General features: G+C 49.3%; 1 protein-coding gene across 4 annotated transcripts; it reads left to right on the top strand.

Annotated features, from left to right (window-relative positions):
• The first annotated feature begins 120 nt into the window (after positions 1-120).
• On the top strand, positions 121-19,119 carry IRF4 (interferon regulatory factor 4). Of its 4 annotated transcripts, none has more exons than XM_017851859.1 (9): positions 121-175; positions 1,399-1,669; positions 3,082-3,268; positions 4,104-4,189; positions 4,849-4,990; positions 6,570-6,677; positions 9,058-9,411; positions 12,615-12,727; positions 15,052-19,119. In XM_017851859.1, exons 2-9 carry the CDS (start codon positions 1,454-1,456, stop codon positions 15,193-15,195), a joined length of 1,350 nt encoding a protein of 449 aa, XP_017707348.1. In that variant the 5' UTR covers positions 121-175; positions 1,399-1,453; the 3' UTR covers positions 15,196-19,119. The 4 variants fall into 4 exon arrangements, with proteins under 4 accessions (XP_017707348.1, XP_017707346.1, XP_017707349.1 ...); XM_017851857.1 differs by having other exon boundaries at positions 4,846-4,990; XM_017851858.1 differs by lacking the exon at positions 121-175 and adding an exon at positions 188-245 and having other exon boundaries at positions 4,846-4,990.
• Positions 19,120-19,361: the final 242 nt, after the last annotated feature.

Genomic DNA, 19,361 nt, shown 5'->3' with positions numbered 1-19,361 from the left:
CCCGGCCCCGCTCTCGGCTGCGCAGCCCGGCTCCCGGCTCCAACCCGCGGCCCCGCCCCGCCCCAGGCCCCGCCCCGGAGAGTTCTATAAAGTTCCTCTTTCCCACCTCGCGCTCTCAGTTCCACCGCTCGGGCTCGCGACCCACCGCTGCCCTCAGCTCCGAGTCCAGGGCGAGGTAAGGCTGGAGTCGGCCGGAGGAGGGGTGTGAGGCCGATACCACGGAGGATCGCGAGCGCCAGCCGGAGGTTCGATCTCCAGGGCAGCGCCGGGTACCCGGCTTCGGGGCGGGAAGGGAGCGCGCCGGGTCCTGGAGCTCCGACTCCCACCCCATCCGCGCAGAGCCGGGGGCGCCCCCTCCAGGGGCGCGGCCCGAGTCCCGTCTGCTCTCCTCGCTCCCGCGCTGGGGTCGCCACGAGCCGGACGGGATGAGCTAACGGGACTGTCGGGGCCCAGGAGTGGCTGAGGCGGGGCCGTCCAAGGCACCCACACAAGACGTCACCATTGCCCGCGAGAAACAGCGCCGACCCTGTGGACCCCCGTCCGAAGCTCCTTACCCTGCTCTTCGTCCCTGAGGGGCCCAAACTCACCGCGGCCTCCAGCGCGGCGCTCGCCCGCCAGTGCATTTGGGTCTCTCGAGCGCGGCGTGCGGTGGTCCAGCCGGCCTGGCGCGGTCCCTGCCTCCCCGGCTCCGCGGCTGGCGTCGCCCTCTCCCGCGCGCTCCCCGCCTCCGCTCTCCCGGGCCTGCTCCGGGGTCGCGCGGACGCTCTGCGCGCGGAATCCCCCACCACTGGGCTGCAGCCCCCGCGTCACCGCCACTAGTTGTTTGCAGAGCCCACTCGATCCTCGCTAGCTGGGCAGGGATAGGGGTCCTATTCGGGGCGAAGGGTGGGGATGCGAGCTGAGAAAGCGGAGGGTGGAGGAACCCGGTGCTGCGCCCCTGGAACGCCCGGCCGCAGGCGAGGTCCAGGGGCGTGGAAAGTGACAGAGTCGCGGGGAAGGGGCGAGAAACGGTTTGGGAGTGAGCGAAGAGAAGCCAGAGCTACCAGTGAGTGCGGACGGAGGGCCCGGAGGGGGCGGCTGGAGGGCAGAGTGTGCAAAACCAGCAACGTGTGTCGGGAGCCTTTGGGCCGCGGGTGCGTTCCAAGAGTGCACAGGTGGAGCCGCGGGCAGGGGCCTTCGCGGGGGCCGAGCTCGGAAGGCGGACGGCTGTGCCCGCCCAGGGGATGCGCCCGGGCCAGCCGCGAAGGTGCCTCCTTCCGGGGGCCTCGACGACCCTGACGCGGCACGCGCGCGCTTCGCAGCGTCAGAGACTCCAGGGCCTCCGGGTCACCGACACAGGGTCGGGCGGGTCCCGGCGCGCTGCGCCTGGTGGCTGAAGGGCAGCTCTCCTCCCTGCAGCGCAGAGCAGAGCGGGCGGAGCACCCCGGGCGCGGGCGCGGACGGCACGCGGGGCATGAACCTGGAGGGCAGCGGCCGAGGCGGAGAGTTCGGCATGAGCGCGGTGAGCTGCGGCAACGGGAAGCTCCGCCAGTGGCTGATCGACCAGATCGACAGCGGCAAGTACCCCGGGCTGGTGTGGGAGAACGAGGAGAAGAGCATCTTCCGCATCCCCTGGAAGCACGCGGGCAAGCAGGACTACAACCGCGAGGAGGACGCCGCGCTCTTCAAGGTCTCCGGCCTGGGGAGCCGGCGGGGGTGCGGGGGAGGGCCCAGAGGTAGAGCCCGGTCCCGGCGCCCACTCCGCGGCGAGCCCAGGGCACCGCGCGGGGCGGACTGGCGGGCAGCGGCAGCACCGGGTGGCATCGCCAGAGCCACAGGAGGAGGAGAGGAGGCCTCGGCTCTTAGGGGGCGGGAGCCGGGCGCCAGTCCTGAGCGCGGGGAGCCTGCAGGGGAACCCCCGGAGGCGGGGCCTGGGGAAGGGCAGTCCAAGACTCGAGGGGTTTTGGTTGTCGGTCTGTGTGTTCCCGTTTCCACGCAAGCCTCCCACGCTTCCCCGGATTCCTGTCTGCCTCCTCCATCCGTGGGTCTCCGTCTCTCGCGGTGCGTCCGCGCCTGTGCTCGTTTCTCTCACCGCGTCTGTCTCTGTTTCTCTTTCTCTGCTTTTCTCTCTGAGTCTCTCTCTCTGCATATGCTTTCTGAGGTCAGCCTCTCTTCTCTCTCCTGTCTTTCTCTCTGTGTGTGTCTCTGTCTCTCTCTTTCCAAGTCTCTGGAGACCTCCCCCCATAGCTCTGGAACTCAGGGCCTCTGGCTAGATCTGTCTCCCTTGCCCTTTGCGGGAGTGCACACACCTGTGTCCCTGTTAGGACTGTTTTCCCCTAAGGCAGTTTACCCAGAGAACTGTGCGTCTGGGCCCAGCCCCCACCTGTGGGCAGAGCAGGGGAAGGGGACTTCCTCCGGGAATTTGGTCTGAATTTGCTCTCAGAGTGCCTCAGCTGTGCGGCCATCCAGATGTCTCCTGTGGGCCGCAGCTCACGCCACAGCCGTCCTCAGCCCTAGGCAAGCTCACCTCAGACACTGGGTGGGTAGAGACCCCTCAAGGAGCCTCCGCATCTCACTCTACCTTTTCTAAATACCCAGAAAATGTGTCTTCAGCTTGGCAGTGATAGGGTCCCAGATGGAAAATCATTTTCCTAGAGGATAGTTGGGTCTTTCAGTTTACATTTTGAGCAACGGTGTGAATCTGAAGGACCCACGTACCATTCTTTCCTTTAGAAATACAGTTTCAAGATTCCTTACAAAAGAGCTGTCCTTTGGGTTTAGCATGGTGGCTCACACCTGTCATCCCAGCACTTTGGGAAGATGAGGTGGAAGGATGCCTATGCAACACAGTAAGACCCTGTCTCTGCAGAAAATAATAAAAAAAAATTAGCCAGGTGTGGTGGTGAACACCTGTAGGCCCAGGGCCCAGCTATTCTAGAGGCTGAGATAGGAGGATCCCTAGAACTCAGGATGCTGCAGTGGGCTGTCATCATGCCACTGTACTCTAGCCTGGGTGACACAGCAGGACTCTGTCTCCAAAAAGAAAACTAATAAACCAGACCTGTATTTTGACTTTGCATTCTCTTCATTCTTTCCCACCAGGCTTGGGCACTATTTAAAGGAAAGTTCCGAGAAGGCATCGACAAGCCAGACCCTCCTACCTGGAAGACTCGTTTACGATGCGCTCTGAACAAGAGCAATGACTTTGAGGAACTGGTCGAGCGGAGCCAGCTGGACATCTCGGACCCGTACAAAGTGTACAGGATTGTTCCTGAGGGAGCCAAAAAAGGTAGGGGCTTTCAGGAATTTGGGTCACAGAACAGAGGCAGCCAGATCCTTGAGGCACCTTAACTTCACTTCATTCTGAGCATCACTTTCTAGCCTTCCTTTTGTATTGCCTGCCTGCCTTCTGCCTCACAGTGAAGCCCAGCCTCTCTGCCTGGGTTATGTGGGTCACAAGCTGAAGTTCCTGTGGTGTTTAGCATAGGGGAATTAATCACACTGTATGCCTCAACGTATATGGGGGGGGTGTGTGCATTGAATATGTGTTTTCCAGTTACTCTTTCAAAAAAAGAAACCACCCAGATAACTTGTTAAAATTTACTTATCTAATAGTCTTTAGTGAGTAACTATTTTGCAGAAGAGGGGTAATGAGAGGAATATCTCATTACCATTCATGGTAATAAAATGGTCAACTTTTAAAGTGTAACATGGTCAGCTGAGGTGCTTATTAAAAGTCAGATTCCTGGACCCCTCTTTTCAAGATTCTGACCAGTGTGTCTGGAAGAGAGCCCAGGAATCTGCATCTTAAACAGATCCTTCAGGTGACCTCACTTGGGAAACATCTGGCTGGCGAGGTCCTTCATGTCACAAGGCACATTCGCATGCCATCTGTCCTGTATTTCTCTACCTGTCCTGTACAACTCAGACCTTGTAGAAAAAAATCAGTTTAATAGCATGAACAAATAACTTCCCAAGGGAGTTGCTGAAAAATACCTTATTTGTCAATACCGTGTTATGCATTCTAAGAATTAAATGCTCAGGTATTTTTACAAGATTTGACATTTAGTTAGGTCAGTTCCTGTTTTTACATTGTGCCATTTCCCTTTTCCCCAAACATGTAGGAGCCAAGCAGCTCATGGAGGACCCGCAGATGTCCATGAGCCACCCCTACACCATGACAACGCCTTACCCCTCGCTCCCAGCCCAGGTATGGTGGAGGGCACTGGGCTCCCTGAGGGCGAGGCTGTGCGGGCCAGCTGCCCACATGGCCAGAGAACTACAGCAGCCCAGACAGCAGAACTTGCCATTTGCTGTCGCTGGTCCAACAGCCCAGAAAAACCCCAGGTCACCGAACGAATGTCTCTCTTTCCACACGGTGCTGCCATTGGTGTGGGTCTTAAGTAGGGGAGGGTTGGGCATGTCCGCCTGCTGGAATATGCTCCTCAGGTCTTCTGGGAAACAGATCTTTTGTGGAAGTGGAAGGTTTTGGAAGTAGTGTCTTATCATGTGAAACCACAGGGCAGCTGATCTCTTTAGGCTTTCTTGATGTGAATGACAGCTTTGTTTCATCCACTTTGGTGGGTAAAAGAAGGCAAATTCCCCTGTGGTATTTTGGTGCCAGGTTTAGCCATATGACGAAGCTTTACATAAAACAGCACAAGTGTCTCCATTGTCCTTTATGATCCGTGGGTGTCTCCACCTAGTGTGATGAACGATTCACTCCAGTCTTTTTGGATGATAAAATTCTTCGGCTGTCAGCCTAATAAGGGATTCCCTTAGGAGTCTGGAGGCTATAAGAGCACCCCCCTACCCGCCGTCTCAATGCCAGTGCTGCTTCTCTCAGCCTCTCCTGTGCTCCTTTAGCAGGTTCACAACTACGTGATGCCACCCCTTGACCGAAGCTGGAGGGACTATGTCCCAGATCAGCCGCACCCGGAAATCCCGTACCAATGTCCCGTAACGTTCGGACCTCGCGGCCACCACTGGCAAGGCCCAGCTTGTGAAAATGGTAAGGAAGTTACAGGGCAGGAAACAGAAGAACTAACTGCTAATTTGGCCATGGGCCACGGTGAATCCTGGTCTGTCCTGGGCAGCACCAAAGCTCTTTCCCCTTCTTGGAGGCTGCGTGTGCCGCTTAGGGGAGAGGAGGGTTTTCTCAGTCCTGTGGGATGGTGCCATCCCACAGCCAAGTTTACTGTCAGGATCCATGCTAGGCACTGCCCTTCATGGGATCTTATTTAAATGCCACGGAGATCACTCCAGGCAGTGGAAAACAGTCCCCCACTTTTTATATATAGAAGAGATCATGGAAGCTCGTAGATAATAAGTAGGGATGCTGGGAGATTACTGAGCTGGTATATTTCTCTCGAATAGTGGTATGTTCGTTGTTGCTATTGTTGGTATTAGAGGTGATACTAAAAAAGGAATGGAAAAATACCATGGGCAGACACATGAAAAGTCTCTACAGGTGTCTACCTACCAGTGAGTCCCAGAGAGACTTCTGATTCTGGATTAGATGTGGTCCCCTGCCCTCAGGAGTTCCCCAGATATCAAAATAAGCTCCATACGTAGAAGCACTCATTAGCTAGGTGCAGGGAGAATCTCACAATGCTGTAACGCAGGCTTTCAGGACTTTTGAGTTAGTTACTTAAATAGAAGTCCTGAGATGGGTCAACACATTGAACCCTTTGGATGTTTTAAGAATATTTGTTCCTTTGCAATTTGGCCTTTTTTCCCCCAGTCACGTTCAGGTTATCCTTGGCTGCAGGTAGTGAAGAGGTGTACCGCTATTTAATGTTTGTATTGAGTGGCACGTTCACAAAAAAGCCCAGAATTCAGTGGGATTGGCTTTTCAAGAGGGATTTGTAGCAAGGGCTGGTTTCCAATATGGTAGTGGAGGAATCGGCTGACATAAAACTAGTTCCTGAAATTCAGACTTGTGTTCAGTGCTCTGGCTCTATGGAGTTAGTGACCATGGGAAAGAGGCGAGGCCTAGAATTGTGTAAAGTGATGGTGGAATAGGTAGAGACCTGTCTTGAAGCATCGGTAACAGTAAATGAAGCGGCAGCACAATCAGGTGTTCTGTGCCACATTCTTCCTCCATTCGTGTTTCATACAACATTGTCTTCAGGAACATGGTTCAGTCTTCTCCCAACCCACAAGAGACAAGCAAAATAAACATGGACTAAACCATTTGTTACTTTTTTAATTGGGCTCTTTGGCACAAACTCAAGTGGACCTGAACTCTCAGCTCTGTTGTGAACCCGCTTTGCGAACAAGGACAAATCATGTCATCTGTCTCTGAGCCTCAGTTTCCCTGTGGGTCAGTTACAGAGAGAGCACTCCAAGTTTCCTTTCAAAGCTGCGCACTGTCTCGTTTTTCCCTCAGCTTTGGTTTTCCAGTTGGCCTCCGGCTCGTCTTTGCCTCACAAGAATATGCCCTGCTAGTCACTGGTGCTGGGAGTGGGTGGGAAGGTGACTGGGCGCCAGCCTCTTCCTTCCCAGGCTTCACACACACATCCCAGGAAGCCCTGCAGTGCGTCGGACTCTCTGCCTAGACATCATCTGATTTTTATTTGCAAATGCAGGTTGCCAGGTGACAGGAACCTTTTATGCTTGTGCCCCACCTGAGTCCCAGGCTCCCGGCATCCCCACAGAGCCAAGCATAAGGTCTGCTGAAGCCTTGGCGCTCTCAGGTGAGTGCAGGGTTTGGTTCCGGAGGCACCGCAGGAGGCCAGCCTCTGCTGCCAGCTCTGTCATCTTTGGGCAGATTTGATGGGACTTTAGACACTTGCTTTGCTCCCCCTGAGGTCTGGAGTAGATGTGGACACATCCTGTGCGTGAGGTGACCAGAGTGAATTAGGAGCACCACTGGAAAAACCCAGCATCATTGCTTGTGGTTCTGCTGACAGTTTCAGCCACTGGCTTGAATGGAGTCATTCTGGCATCTTCACTGGCACCTCTCCGAATTTCCAGGAATGTGCAAACACTCCAGTTTCCTTTACCAAGAGCCCCTCTTCAGCCAGCATTCTCCATGTGGAAGTGTGGAAGGGCTTCTCAATTTGAGAGGCTGATCATCCTTCCAGGTTGAGCCACAAATAAGTCCTCCTCCTCTGCTCCCTGGGGACATTAGTTCTGGTCCCTCGATAACATTGATATGCCTAAAAGTAATACACATTTTGGTCTTTAATATAGCTTGCAAACAAATATGGATTCAACCTGATTTTTAAAGTTTTATTTCTAAAAAAAGAAAAAAGAAAAAAAACTATTATAAAGAAGGCACCCTCAGACTTGCCAAGCATATGTGCTATATGTCTACTCATTTTTTAGATAATATTTTGGATTGTTTTTAAGGTTTGGAATTCTCATCTTGCCCTTTGGCATCTTTAAAATCATTGATGAAAAATACTAACTAAATTCTGAAGATTTCAGGGAGACGAGAGTTGTGGCACTACGGCTGCTCACGGGGGCTGGAGTTTTACCTGGCCACTCCTTCTAATTCTGAATGAGGCTTGCACCTTTTTTTCTGAGATGCTCATGAGTACCGAGGATGCCCTTTGGGAGGAGTTACTTCTGAGCAGGAAGGCTTGTGTTTGTTTTTAGAAACTTTCAAACCCTTTTCTTGAACACCTAAGACTTGTGTGGGTGCCTGAAGAGTAGGAAATAAACAGCTATTTATATCTCTGCAACCTCGTGATTTCTGATGACATTAAATGAAATGAAACCTGCCCCGAGAATCACCTCGAATGGCCAACACCCACTCTCTTTGGGGCGCACTGTCTGACTCGTTCTCAGTGCGTCAAAGCAGAGAATTGAGACAGTGATGTGGGTTAAGTCTCAAAACCTACTATTGAGGAATAAGGGTTTCGTGGGTTTCTTTTTTTTTTTTTGGTATGCATAATACAGATTATCAGCCGTGAGCACATTTGTTAGAGAACTGTGATTCCCATTGATTGTGGGGTCTCATATGGTTACCAGTGGCAACTGCCCCCTGTCTGTGCCACTCCCCTGCAGTCTGGCTGAGGAGCTTATGCAAACCTAGCTTGGTTCTTTCAACTCATGGGCGATGTTTCAAAGAGGTTTCTGAAATCAGCAAAACATTTGTAAATGGATCATCTTGTTTAAAGTTTCAGAGAGTTTTAGAGTTCTTTTCAAACTTAAACACAAAACCCAGTCAGCAGACTTTACATGAACTTTTAGAGCATTTTTCTCATTAATTTCTTTCTTTTCACAAGAATTAATTTTGTGATAAAAACACCACATATCCAGTGTGGAAAACTAATTTAAAATCAGAAAACAAAATGGAAAATAAAACGTCACAGTCCGCCACCCAGAAATCACCATTAAGGCCTTAGTACCTACCCTTTAATGTGTATATGTGTGTGTATGTTTATATATAAACTCTATAGACATAAATAAGCACCTAATTATATATATAATTTATATATATGTATACACACACACACACACACTTGCTTTTACCTAAATGATGTCATATTATTATTTTGAGGACCTTTCAGGTTTGTGGACAGACTTGCTTCTTTCTGAAACACTGTCATATTTTTTGCTAGTAGAAATTAAACTTAGGGTTCGTTTTTTACCAAAGTAAAAACTGATTTGCTTAAAGATGAATTTTCATTCACTGACACATGACTTAAATGTCATCACCACTATCATCATCATCATTCACAAATAAGACTTAGTAAGCTCTTAGTGGTGATGATCTATAATATGAATTCAACTTACTTTTCCAGAAAATTAATGAAAGACACACTCGTCCCTTAAAAAAAGAGTCTGTGGCCACACACGTTTGAAATATGCTGGTTTAGACAAATTAAATGGGTTTATTTCCACGGGACTTCTCTAAGTGTTGACCGAGTTCGTGCTGCCTGTGGATCTCGGGGGAAACAGGGTATGCGACGTCTCCCAGGCCTCCTGGACGCCACAACCTTTTGTTCCTCCACGGAGCCTGCGGGACAGTAGAGTCCCGCCACAGGTGCTTGGCTCTGTGGAGCCGATGGCCTCGAGCTGGTGTCCTCGGCCCCTAGCACTGACTCCGGAGCCTTGTGTTTGCAGACTGCCGGCTGCACATCTGCCTGTACTACCGGGAAATCCTCGTGAAGGAGCTGACCACGTCCAGCCCCGAGGGCTGCCGAATCTCCCATGGACATTCCTACGACGCCAGCAACCTGGACCAGGTCCTGTTCCCCTACCCAGAGGACAACGGCCAGAGGAAAAACATTGAGAAGCTGCTGGGCCACCTGGAGAGGGGCGTGGTCCTCTGGATGGCCCCCGACGGGCTCTATGCAAAAAGACTCTGCCAGAGCCGGATCTACTGGGACGGGCCCCTGGCGCTGTGCAGCGACCGGCCCAACAAACTGGAGAGAGACCAGACCTGCAAGCTCTTTGACACACAGCAGTTTTTGTCAGGTGAGGCACTTCATTATCTGTTAGAATGGAGGTGGTGATGGCCCGTCTGCCACAGGGGTCAGAAACAACAGGGTCCCTCTCACCCCAGGCTGAGGTCTTCCTCCTGTTGACTCCGGCGCCCACCGGGCTTGGGGCTTGACCCAGTAGAGATCTTCTGTCTGGCTTTGTTGAGGGCAGAGAGTCCGGATCAGATGGTCCAGGTGGACCGTGGCTCAGGCTGTACTCTTGCAATTCTGGTTTTCAACAGTCACCTGTTAACACAGTTCCGTTTTATTGCACTGTGATCTCAACAAACACGTCTGCTGATGTGACGGCTCTTTTCAGGTTCCCAGAAAAATCATAAAGGTTAGAAGCATATTGTTAACATTCTTGGTTGTGAGAGGAGTCACCCTCATGCAGATGCCGCCCCACGAGTGAGACGGAGGGTGGAGCGGACTGTACTGGTTTTGCACAGGAGAAGTTACAGGACAGTGCTATGAGTGGGCTCTGTGATATGAATGTTTCTAAGCATAGTTTTTAGAACCAGTGAGTTTTGTTTTTCTCCCTTGGATTTCATGACCATTCAGTGAAGCTCTGGCTGGCTTCTGCGAAGCCCCTGGCCCTGTCACACTGGGCTTCCTCCCAGGCTTCCTGTGGCTGTCCAGGTGGAGGGAGCCTCACGTGAGGGAGGGAGCTGCTCTGCCTGCCACCCCACCGCCAACTCTTCCTCTGCCTTTTCCCAGCGCTGCTCCTTCCCGAGCCGCTTCAGAAACTCCTGTGTCTTTGGTTTTTCATGTGCCTCCCCTTTTCTTGAATGTGCTTGTTCATTCCACTTATTTAAAATAAAAACAGGACCCACCTCTGTGCTCTGGCACTGCAGACACGTGCTCGTGCTTTCGGGTGTCAGTGGCCCACGTGTGTGTAAGCTCATCCAGATTTTTTTTTGGTGCCCAAAGCAAATGTGTCCCTAGATAACTAAGCTTCAGGCCGGGTGTGGTGGCCCATGCCTGTAATCCCAGCACTTTTGGGAGGCTGAGGCGGGCAGGTCAGTTGAGGCCAGGAGTTCGAGACCAGTCTGGCCAACATGGCAAAACCTCGTCTCTACTAAAGATACAAAAATGAGCCGGGCGTGGTGGTGGCGCCTGTAGTCCCAGCTACTCAGGAGGCTGAGGCACAAGAATTGCTTGAACCGGGGAGGCGGAGGTTGCAGTGAGCTGAGATCGCACCCCTGTGCTCCAGTTCGCAGGACAGAGCAAGACTCCATTCTGGCCCCCAACCCTCACCGCCAAAAAAAAAAAAAAAAAAGATAACTAAGTTTCACACAGAGGCTGACAATAGGAAGAGGGAGAACTGTGCAGGTTCCCCGAGGTGAGGAAGTCACCTTGGGCTGGACACCTCTCATTCTAAGGGCAGAACCATCCCCAGTCCCCGACCAGGGAGGTCCCATCCTTCTTGGGGTTGGGCGTGGTGTTCATGGGGAAACCAAGGAAATTGAAGGGCGACTGGGGAGACCCCCCATCAGCCTCTCCCGTGTCTGCCTTGGGGTCTGGAAGAGCTCACATGGGCCAGGAAGGCTAAGGCCCAGTGGGCCTGGATTTCTGAAGACTCTGGACCTTGGTGCCAGTGGTTTCGGAAGATACCACACGGTGAGGGCTTTCTGATGAAGGTGTCACAAGGAACGGGCACTGTCTTCTCCGAGTGCCTCTTGCCGGGCGTTTTAGGAAGGTGGAGCCCCATGGTGACTAAGCTGGAAGGTGCACTCTGAGTCACAGGTATGCTGCGTGAGAGAAGGCACAGGCGGGGGTGGACGCCTGTGAGTGTCCTGGGGCTGTGGACTTGCAAGCCTAGAACTTACTATTAATCTGTGAGCGAGAGCTGGTCTTGGCTTTCATTCCTTCCTCTGTGACCGAGGGCTGTGCTCTGCCCACTGCAGCCTCTCACCTCAACGTGTTCACTGAGGTTCAAGGAGGATGCTGTGAACGTAAAAACTGCAGCCGTGCCGACCAGCGTCTGCAGAATTAAGGATTCCCACCAAACGCTCTCATGTTATCTAGGGTTGGAGGCAGGCTTTTTCAGAGAATTGTGCCAACTCGCTATTCTGATTAGCCTGTGTAGGTGTAGTCTCAGATCATGGCAGTGTGAATGTGTTTTACACATTCTGACTAAGTCATTTGGGTTTGATTTGAATTATGGAAAAAAAAAAAAAAAAAAAAGCAGGAAGTCAAGCAGTCCTGTAAGTTAGCTAGAAATTTCTGTTCAGTTGAAGAGAACAGTGGAGATCTCTGATATCTCCCCTTTCAGGTCTGCACAGCACTGGGGACAGCCCCGGGGCACGGCCCCAGGGTGTGAGTCTGATAGGGACACATCTGTTCTGCATTAGCTTTAGCAGCTCCTGTGTCAACTGGTTTCCTTTGCGGGCTTGACATTTTATTGTAGGTACAGGCAGAAGATTTGTCTTGTGTACAGGGGAGGGGGCATGGGCTAAAGTCAGGGGATGGGCATTTGTCCTTCCAACAGTGTTCCAGTCCCTTTCCTATCTTTTGGGTAGGTGTGGTGGCTTCAGGAGGTATTTGTGCGTATCCACAAGCGGGAGGCCAGGGGGGCTGCCCCACTCCCCTTCTCAGGTCAGGTTACTGGTCTGTCCCTGGAGATAGGCACGAGTCTACTCAGAGTCACGCAGTTCAGGCCCAGGGACAGCAGGACTCAGCTGCCGAGGGCTGGTGCTAGTCACCACGTTGGTGTTACGTGTTTTCTGTGGTGCCTGAGTTACGTGGATATCTGCAGTAGCACAGACACTGGATTGTGTGGGCTCTGTAGGGATGGGATGAGGTTTTCAAATGATCCCAGGATGTCAAAACTTTCTGATTTTTTAAATGAAAACTTGTCCATGGCATAAATCAGTCTTTTGCCATTGCGTGACTACGTTTCTCATCCTTTATCTCCCAACTTCACTGCGGTCTACTACCTTTTGAGTCTTTGTGGGCCCAGTGCTGCAAAGCAGTGTGCTTTAGCTGTCGACTAGTTCCTTCTGAAGCATGGAGGGAGACCGAGGGCCCTGGGGAGAAAGCATGCATGCTGTTTTCTATCTGAGATGTTCACATCAAGAGCCCTGCTCAGGGAAGTAGACGATTCAGAGTCACAGTAAGCTCCTGCTTCCTGTTTAACCTGGTGTGTTTGGTGACGAGGGTTTCTGAACGTGGTCTTTTTCTTGTGGGCCTCTGCAGAGTTGCAAGCGTTTGCTCACCACGGCCGCTCCCTGCCGAGATTCCAGGTGACTCTATGCTTCGGAGAGGAGTTTCCAGACCCTCAGAGGCAAAGGAAGCTCATCACAGCTCACGTGAGTCCTCAGTTGCGCTCACCCCACAGTGGCTTCCTGTTCTTTGTAAAGGGCAGCGTTTCATTTAGAAAAGTCCCAAATGAAAAGTGAATGTCAAATGACCTGGAAAAGTAAGCGTAAGCCTTGAACTCATGAGGGAGGAAGCATGGTCCAGCAAGCAGCACCGTCTGAGGACCCACGTGCTCCTCCCAGACTTGAGACCTGCTCGTCAAAGACCCGGGGAGGACAGCCTCCATGGAGGGTGCCTCTCTCCCCATCTTTTTTATTTTTCAGGAAAGTTGTCATATTTCCATTTTATAGGGATTGAGAAAGATTGATGGTAAAAGCTGCCCTTTAACATTCTCCATGCTAAGACGGCTTTAAGAATGCTGTCTAGCTAGCGGATCTTCGTTCAGAGGAAAAGCTTTTCCCAGGTGGGAAACTGCCCATTCCCTGGAGGCATTTTGTAGGTCTGCATGGGTGCCCTAGCACCTCTTTTATTTCTGGAACTTTAGAAATTATTCAATTATTGGGCATATGATATTTGAAAGAGGCTGAATCTTTCAAGGAATTCAAGTAAATCAGACCCTCGTAATGTTCTCTGGGATAGTTCAAGATGGGTTCAACTGTGGCAAGTAATGCTAAAGGGTTAGGGTTAGGGTTAGGGTTAGTTTTCTTTTTTATGAGGAAAGGTTTCTATAGGTAACATGAAGCATTAATTTGCCGTGGAAAACAGAATCTTGAACCCTTAAGACTTTTGAATTTGAAAGCTTCACATTGCTACGTACCTGCAAGCTTCATTAATGGGCTTGCATGGTGAGCAATACCAGGTAAAACTTACACCCCTAACATCAAAATTCCCATCATATTGTAGCTCTGATGCTGTTTCTCATTGAGAACTGAAATGAAACATGGTTTAATCTCGAACATACAACCCCCCTTCTTGGTTTTAAAAACAAAGACCAACCCACCAACCAATATATAATCCCATAGACTGAGGATTTCTCATGAGTTCTCTCCAGTGATTGACTTAACAATTGCTATGATTGTTGAAATCATAACTGATATGTTGTTAACAACAGGAATTGCTAAATGACTAAATAAACTTGGCATTGATAAGCAGCATTTAAGAAGTTGATGATGGGCCAGGTGCAGTGGCTCACACCTGTAATCTCAGCCCAGCGCTTTGGGAGGCTGAGGTGGGCGGATCACGTGGTCAGAAATTTGGGACCAGCCTGACCAACATGATGAAACCCCCTCTACTAAAAATACAAAAATTAGCCGGGTGTGGTGGTGCGCACCTGTAATCCCAGCTACTCAGGAGGCTGAAGCAAGAGAATCACTTGAACCCGGGAGTCAGAGCTTGCAGTGAGCCGAGATCGCACCACTGCACTCCAGCCTGGGCGAGAGAGTGAGACTCCGTCTCGAAAAAAAAAAAAAAGAAAACAAAAGAAATTGATGATCAGCTCAGCTATACATCAATCCAATTTTAAGGGTGGCTTGGATGAAGTTGCCGTCCTCTAAGTCAGGGAAAGATGGATCCCCAGATGATCCCGTCATCCTGAAGACGAGGCTGTGTGGTCCGTAAAATGAATAAACTCACATGTACACCTATGAGTTCCACTTTTAAAAGTTATTAATTTAATTCATTTCAGGTACTCAGAAGTTTTGCTTAAGTCGCTATATATAAAATATAGACTTTAATATCATGATTGATGGAGAGCATTCAGCTTGCCTTAGATGATGTAAATATAGGAAAAGCTGATCGTTAAGTTGTTTTTGTTTTTTGGTGAGCGTGATGCATGCTAATAACCAGACGGGATAAATTTGAGGCCAGTTAACTTCTCTTTTTCCACAAGAGTAGTTTTGTTGTTGTTTAACTTTACTTTTTATTTCTTTTACCTCTGGTTTAGAACTGTACCGATGACCTGGAAGTCAAATCATTCAGGATGGGCTCCTTGCTTCTTTCAAACTGCAGTTGTGGAAAAACAAAATCATTGGCCTAAATTACCCTGCAGATTACCTCAGACTTCCTTTTAATTTAATCACTTTACTTGATTTGATTCAGTTTTAGTTAAATGTACATTTTAAGTGGCAGCTGATTTGAAAGTAACATCTTTAACCCAGAATTAAGTCGCTTTGGCTGTTTTTTTAAATGTTGATCTATGGAAGGACTAACAAAAAAATTGCTTCTTTAGTTGGCTCCAAGTATGAAATGTTTTGATGTGTTCTAGGACATAACTTTGGGCTTTACGTTACTGTCTCCTTAGAATATGAGCGCTGTTTAATAGTGAGCCAGTTGCGGGATATCTCAGTAATGTCTTTTTTAAAATCTCTTATCAAAGGTAGAACCTCTGCTCGCCAGACAACTGTATTATTTCGCTCAGCAAAACAGTGGACATTTCCTGAGGGGCTACGATTTACCGGAGCACATCAGCAATCCGGAAGATTACCACAGATCTATCCGCCATTCCTCCATTCAAGAATGAAAAATGTCAAGATGAGTGGTTTTCTTTTTCCTTTTTTTTTTCTATTTTTATTTTTTATTTTATTTTTTTGATACAGGGTCTTGCTCTGTCTCCCAGGCCGGAGTACAGTGACACGATCTCAGCTCACTGCGACCTCCCCCTCCCAGGTTCAAGAGACTCTCCTGCCTCAGCCTCCCTGGTAGCTGGGATTAAAGTGTGAACCACTGCGCCCACCCAATACAAATGATTTTCGTTGTAAATATTTGACTTTAGTGAAAGCATCCAATTGACTGCCCTCTTGCTGTTTTGAGGAACTCAGAAGTGAAGATTTCAGTGCAGCAGTTGCGGAGAATTGCCGCCAGACAAGTGTGGAAAATCAGTGACATCTGATTGGCAGATGAGCTTACTCCGAAAGGAAGGTGGCTTTGCACTTCTTGCGCTCTGTAAACTGCCATCATTGATGATCACTGTGAAAATTGACCAAGTGATGTGTTTACATTTACTGAAATGCGCTCTTTAATCTGTTGTAGACCAGGTCTTGCTGGAAGACTGAGAAAACTTGCCTTTCAGTATTGACACTGACTGGAGTGATGACTGCTTGTGGGCATGTCTGTACCATTTCTCAGGGAAGTAAACGGAAGGCGCCTCGCATGTAACAAGAATGTATTAATGTATGTAGGAGCTGCCATTCTTGTGGAAGACACTTGAGGAGTGAAGGAAATGGAATCTTTGACTGAAGTTGTGCCTGTAGCCTGGGGGCGGCCCCTTCCCCACCTGCCAGCGGTTTGCTGGTGTGGGCCCCTCGGCCCCGCCCTCCTTCCCACTGGCTTCTCTCCTTGGCCTCCCCTGGAATTCAGTTAGTAAACTTACTAATTTCTTGTGCCAAAAAACAAGAGAGCTCCTCTTGGTTGGAACGTTTTTGTCTGTCTTACCATCTAGTCATGTCTAGGTAATGGTTAAGTTTTCTTGTTTCTGTGTCTTTTTGTCTCTCATTCTCTAGAAATGCTAAAATTCTTCTCATAAAGAAGAAGAAATTAAGGAGCATATATCTTACTACCTGAACTGTTGCCCTTCTGTCCAAGTACTAACCTGTCTGTTCCCCTCCTCTGTGCCACTCTCCTCTGTCTGTTTGGCTATGCACTGATCAGCCACGGTGACACTAAAGGAGGAGGAGCCTGGACGCGCAGGCTGGAGAGCACTGCCAGGAGCCGCCCCTGGAAGCAGGATGGAGCTGGCGGCGGAACTGCACACCCCGTGGGCTGTTTCTGCTTCTTTCGTCTGTTCTGTGCTTCCTCACGCCAATTATAGTTTGACAGGGTCTTAAAATTACTTGGCTTTTTACAAATGCATCTATTTATAGAATCCCAAAGACCTTCACTTGCTTAAGTCAACCTGAAAAAAGGAAAACATTTTTGTGGTTTTGAGAAAGTACAACGGTGTAGACAGGGGCATCTTCCCCAGGGTGTTCCTCGTACTGCAGGATATTTCCTGTCACTCCCAGGATCCGCAGACTGCGTAGCTCTCAGACGTGTGCTCCTGCTTTTCTAATCGGTATTTTAAATGGATTCAACAAGCACATAATAGGCGCCTGCTGTATCCATACATGACACAGTTCAGCCTTTATCAAGCTTAGTGAGCAGTGAGCACTGAAACATCATTTTTTAATGTTTAAAAAATTTCTGATATTAAAGTCATATGTATTAACTACAGAAAAGAGAAACAGTAGAGAAGAGCAAAAAATAAAAAGCATCTCCTTTATTCCCAGCTCAAATTCTCCTCTCTCAAAGGGTCTACAAGAAGGGGTGTTTCCTCTTCCAACACATTCCACTTTTCTGTAAATATACATAAACTTAAAAAGAAAACCTCATGGGATCATCTTGCACACACTTTCATGCAGTGCTCTTCGTAGCTAACAGTGAAGATTTACCTCGTTCTGCGCAGAGGCCTTGCTGTGGAGCTCCACTGCCTTGTACCCAGTAGGGTTTGACATTTCATTAGCCATGCAACACGGATACTTATCGGGAGCACACTGTGTTTCGTGAACTGCAGTGATGTATGCATCTTATAGATGCAAAGTGTTTTGGGGTATATTATCCTAAGGGAAGGTAAAGATGATATTAAGAACCACTGTTTCACGGGGCCCTTACCTGTGACCCTCTTCGCTGAAGAATAACCCCACACAGCACTTAAAAGAAGCTGTCTTGGAAGTCGGTCTAAAGGGCATTCTGTCTTAATTCTCCAAGCGGATGCCCCATTTCAGTTGCTTTGTGACTTCTTCTTCTTTGTGTTTTTAAATATTGTGCTGCTTTAACAGTGGAACTGAATTTTCTGGAAAATCCTTGTTGACTGGGGCCACTACCTCCTTTCTTATCTTCACATCTATGTGTATGTTGACTTTTTTAAGTTTTGAGTGGTCCAGGGTATGACCTAGGGAATAAACTAGCTGTGAAATACTCAGGGTTGGGAATCCCAGCACTTGTCTCAGGACTCTGAAAAGGAACAGCTTCCTCATTCCTTGTCTTGATAAAGTGGAATTGGCAAACTAGAATTCAGTTTGTACTCAGTGGACAAAGCTGTTGAAGAGTTTGGGGACCTTGTTACGTTAAAGAGCATTGGGTCACATGGAAAAAATGTACGTGTCTCCCAGGTGCATTTCTTGGTTGATGTCTTGTTCTTCATCAACTCTGAGATTTTGTATATTTAGGAGAACCTCAAGCAGTCATTAATATCTCCTGGAACACTGTAGAGAACCAAGTGACTGACTCATTTACAACTGAAGCCTTGGAAGCTGCTGACTCATTTACAACTGAAGCCTTGGAAGCCGCTGACTCATTTACAACTGAAGCCTTGGAAGCCGCTCAGTTAGAACCTTGGAAGCCCCTCCGTCCTGAGCAAAAACAGGACAGTTAGTTGCCCTGCGGAAAACCCAGCTAGACTATTGGGTATGAGCTAAAAAGAGACTATGCCATGGTGAGAAAACATGTAAAATCCTACCGTGGAATGAGCAGCCCTTACAGTGTCATTACCACCAAGGGCAGGTAGGTGTTTGTGTTTGAAAAAGATGGTCTTTGGGTGAGGGCATAACTGCAGCAAGCCCCAGGGGTGGAGCGACTCTGGGCGTCTTGGGTGCTTGCGCCTCTTGGCTTTGTGGATGCTTCACCAGGAAGGCCACTTTGTGTGTGCGTGTCAGTTACTTTTTTAGTAACAATTCAGATCCAGTGTAAAGTTCCTTTCATTGCTCTCCAGTCACATGCCCCCACTCCCCACCGGTGAAAGTTTTTCTGAAAGCGCTGGGATTGGTTAAGGTCTTTATTTGTACTGCATATCTCCCCAAGTCTTCCGTGGCCATCTGCATCTGTCTGGATGGTGCAAGAAGGCTGCCAGACCTTACACACCAGTTTGCAGGTAATGTTTTACATGCACCGTTTTTGAGACAGATCCTCAATGTAGGTGGATCTCCTTGAGATCCTTATAGCCTGTTACATTAATGAAGTAACGGTCAGTTTTTCTTGTATTGATTTTCACAGCTTTAAGGAACATGCCTAAGAAATGTAGCTGAAGTAGAGGGGATGTGAGCGAAGGGCCAGGCCAGCAGGCCAACCCTCCTCCAGTGGAAATTCCCATGTTGTTTCAAACTCTGAGATAAATGGGACTTAACAGGCAATGGGGTCTGCGTCCCCTCTTCAGCACCCCTGTGCCCCACTTTCTGCTAAATGAACTGCTGGCAGGTGGGACCTCAGAGACCCCCAGCTGAAAGCTTGAATTTCCCCTACTGGCTCTGTGTGTTGCTGAGATCTATAGCAAGGGATGTATCACAAACTGAGGTAGTCAGTGCTATGCTGCCGTTGGTATACGTCGTGAATTTTTATGTAAATTGCTCTGCAAAGCAAATTGATATGTTTGATAACTTTATGTTTTTAGATAAATAAAAACTTCTAAAAATTTGTTATGGAATGTGTGTGTGTTATTAAACACGCATCCTGATAGCTGTTAAAGCACTTTCTCCTGCGGTTACGTTCCTTCGGAGAGGCAGCTGTATGTGTCCCTGCAATCAGACCTCCACGTGTTCACCTTGTAGAAGAGATAAACACTGCCCCAGTGCCAGGCGGCTCCTCTCGCACAAAGGAGTGTCTGTGAAGAGTGATCGTCCTGCTCTCCCGTTGGCATCTGCCTCCTCTTCCTTTACC

This window comes from Rhinopithecus bieti, unplaced genomic scaffold, assembly GCF_001698545.2.
Source record: "Rhinopithecus bieti isolate Rb0 unplaced genomic scaffold, ASM169854v2 scaffold_35122, whole genome shotgun sequence".
Taxonomy (NCBI): Eukaryota; Metazoa; Chordata; class Mammalia; order Primates; family Cercopithecidae; genus Rhinopithecus; species Rhinopithecus bieti.
This window is presented reverse-complemented; position numbering and strand designations above follow the sequence as displayed.